This window comes from Meleagris gallopavo, chromosome 1, assembly GCF_000146605.3.
Source record: "Meleagris gallopavo isolate NT-WF06-2002-E0010 breed Aviagen turkey brand Nicholas breeding stock chromosome 1, Turkey_5.1, whole genome shotgun sequence".
Classification (NCBI taxonomy): Eukaryota; Metazoa; Chordata; class Aves; order Galliformes; family Phasianidae; genus Meleagris; species Meleagris gallopavo.
Genome location: NC_015011.2, coordinates 75,856,066 through 75,859,473, shown reverse-complemented (window position 1 = coordinate 75,859,473; position 3,408 = coordinate 75,856,066). Strand labels below are relative to the sequence as shown.

General features: G+C 48.9%; 1 protein-coding gene across 1 annotated transcript in view; it reads left to right on the top strand.

Moving 5' to 3' along the window:
• MRPL51 (mitochondrial ribosomal protein L51) overlaps nt 1–572 on the top strand; it is a 739-nt gene extending 167 nt beyond the window's left edge. The window contains exons 2-3 of the mRNA XM_010718411.2: nt 7–173; nt 305–572. Of these exons, the coding sequence (XP_010716713.1) occupies nt 7–173; nt 305–501 (364 nt within the window). The 3' untranslated portion in view covers nt 502–572. The remainder of the gene's footprint in view (nt 1–6; nt 174–304) is intronic.
• The last annotated feature ends 2,836 nt before the right edge of the window (nt 573–3,408 follow it).

The following is a 3,408-nucleotide window of genomic DNA, read 5'->3' as shown; positions in this document are numbered from 1 at the left end:
CGTCAGCGGTGGGGGGCAGCGCTCCGAGCCCTGCCGCCCTCTGCCCATCACCTCCCCGCTGGCCGGGCTGCCCCGCAACTTTCGCGTTAGGGAACCCCCGAAGCCTCAGAAGGTGGATCGGTGGACGGAGAAACGGGCCTTGTTCGGGGTCTACGACAACGTGGGGATCCTGGGTGAGGTGTCGTTCCCTGCCGGCTGCGGGAGGGGACGGCGCCCGGGGGCAGCTGCGAGTGAGCAGCTCCTCCAGTGAGTGATCGCGGACTTTTCCGGGTTCTGCCTTCAGCCTTGACCCTTTTATTCTCAGGCGGTTTCCAGATCCACCCGAAGCACCTCATCGTGGGGCCCAGGTGGCTGCGAGGCTGGCGAGGTAATGAGCTGCAGCGGTGCATTCGCAAGAAGCAGATGGTGGGAGATCGGATGTTCCTGGATGATTACCACAATCTCAAAAAGAGGATCCGGTTCTTGTACAAGCGCTTCAACCGCACTGGGAAGCACCGCTAGGAGAGATTATGGGTCTGGCATGGGGTTTTGCGGTATCACAGTCGGAATAAAGCCATATTTCTTGCGGCTTTGTTCCTAGTGTTTTCTGCAACCTCTGCTGTGTATTTCTGGCCCAGCCCCAAGGTCCTGCTGCTGCGCCAGGCTTGAGCTCTTTGGAAGTTCAGTCACCTTAGTCATGTCTGACATACTTCTCACAGTGCCAAACCTGCATCTCTTAGCTATTATCTGAGAGTCTTCCAGCTTTTGGCCGAGGCTTCTAGCTTCCTTTCAGTCTTTATTAGCTGCAGGTTTTCAATGTCCTACTCAGCAATTTCAATACGTCATCTTAGTTTTTTTCATAAGCCAAGTTACCAAGTTAGTGATGAGCATGTCTCTCAGTAATACCTCTCAGTGCTCACTACGTGCCCCCTGACCTCTGCACATCTGTGATTGCTATCCAGTCTAAATGAAACAAACATTAGCTGAAATACATCAAAATGTGTTTTTATAACAGGACATCTCTATTTCATAATGGTAATGACTTAACCTTGTCTTAGTTTCAGGTGGGACAGAATTGTTTTCTTCAGAGTGTCTGGTGTGATGCTGTCTTTGAGTCTAGGAAAAAACAATGTTGATAATACATCGATGTTTACAGTTGCTGTTAAGCAGTGTTGTATAGAGCCAAGGCTGTCCTCGAGGTAAAGGCCCAAGGGGTTGGAAGGAAACAGAACTAGGACAACTGACTTAAACTGGCCAAAGGGATACTCCATACCATATGACATCATGCAGAATGAGTTTTGAAGGGGGTCAGAGTTCATCTCACTTTTCCATTACTCAGGGTGATACATTGGCATTGGTGGTGAGCAATTGCTTGTGCATCATTCGTTATATGCATATATAACAAATATATATATATCATATATATGTTTTTATATATATATATGTAGTCATAATTATTTTCCTTTATCCTCGTAAGTAGTTTTATCTTAATTCACAAGTTCTACCTTTTTTGGTTGGTGTTTTGTTTTGTTTTTTTTCTGATTCTCTCCCACATCGTTCCGGGAAGGGGGAGACTGAGCAAATGTCTCTGTGTTGCTTATCCACCTGCTGGCTTAAAGCACAACAAACCCCAAACTAGTGATACATAACAAGCAAGTGTCTTTTTCTTAATTTAGGCACTTAACTGGTTCGTGAAACTCCCAGCTTCTAATATTCCACAACTTCTTCTAGATCACTGAGAGAGGAAGCCATAGTGAGTCAAAGTTGGTTTCCCTCAAGTTCAGCATCTTTTTTCTCATAAAGTTTACGGTTATATGCTGCAGAAGAACTAGCACAACATCTCCAAGATGAGCATGCATCTGCCTAAATAATAGCTTGATTGCTAGGTAGTTGGAGAGGTTACCTGCTGACAACGTATCCTGTTACAGAGCAGTGTTGCTCCATCTTTAAAAGCGCTTGTTTGAAGCAAAAGGGAATGGAAAGAACTTTGGGTCTGCACCTCAGGAAGGTGAACCCAAATACTTTATTCAAGCAACTGCAAATTCCACATTCTCAGGAGCAGGGTAGCAGACCTGTGAGTCAGTTTTGAAGGAAGCCCGGTTCTTAAAACAGTATGTACTTTGTTCTAATGTGCAGTACTTCAGAAAGCAATATGAGGTGGATTATCATTCCCACAGGAAATAAATGACAAATTTAACAAGCCAGAGAAGCTGTGGTCATTATGGCTGACCCACACAGACTGCAGCCGCCCGTCACATTGGTGAGTTACGCTGTCAGAACAAGTCATGATTCAAAATCTGAGGGGAGGACAGACCTTGTGTCTGATGCTTCTCACATCCAGCTTGTGAACCACCATGAGCTATGGCCAAAGGATTCAAATGGAGACCAAGCAAGCACTTGGAAGAGGTGCAACAAATTTGTAGCTGAAAGTACATCAGAAACTGAGGAGCATCAGCGGGTCTCAAGGGAACATGCACTAAGAGAACCAAACCAGTAGTTCAGCAAGTTTCACCCTCTGTTATTCCCATAGTTTTGCCATGCTGAGCTGCATTCTTTGACATTTGGGAGTCCACACCAGCTGGCCATAGCTGCAGCTTTAACTTTCTGTATTCCTTGTAGCCACATGCTCTTGGCCCTGAGGCTGTAACGTGCAACGTAATGCCTCATGTATCTACTAATCATCCAAGTTTGTCATGGAAAACTTCAAACGATGTCCTGCTTTACCTTAAAGAAAAGTAATTCAACATAGGTCTGACCTGATTGCTTGCTGCTGCACAAAATGCTGCATGGAAACTTCTCGTCCTAGCATATTTCTGCTTTCCGTTTTGCAACCAAATGGAAGAACGCTCCCTTCTCATGTGGTAGGTTTCCCAAAATCTCTAGAGGAAAAGCCAAACTCAGTGCCGTTCTCGGGGCTACTGCCAGAGCCTAATTTCCCTCAGCTGGCAGCCAAGGCTTGAACGCAGCCCCTTGCGGGGCCTCATTCAGGTTTTCCTTCACGGCGGCAGCATGCCAGCAGCACCATACCCGGATTGCTGCAGCACCAGCGCGCAGCGGACTGTCGCGGCGCTGAACCCTGCTCTGATCGGGCGGTGCCAACCGGGGCCGGGACTCATTCCCGAGGAGCCCGGGGACAGCGAGAGGCGGGATTTAGAGAAGCGGCTTTCTTCACAGACGCCTCGCTGCGGCCGAGCCGAGGCGCGCTGATTGGCTTCGGAGTAGGAGAGGGCTGTGATGATTCGCTGGTCTCGGCGAGATCTTCCTGTGCTTACTTCTGACTGGCTGCCGACCCTGTGGGCGGGGCCTCAGCCGCTATAACTGAGGCGGCAGGTGGCGTGCGGGCGCTTCTGTCAGCGCGGTGCGCGGCGGTTTGTCTGAGTGCCGGCTGGGGGATGTGAGTGTCCGTGGGGCGGGAAGCGGCAGCGGCCG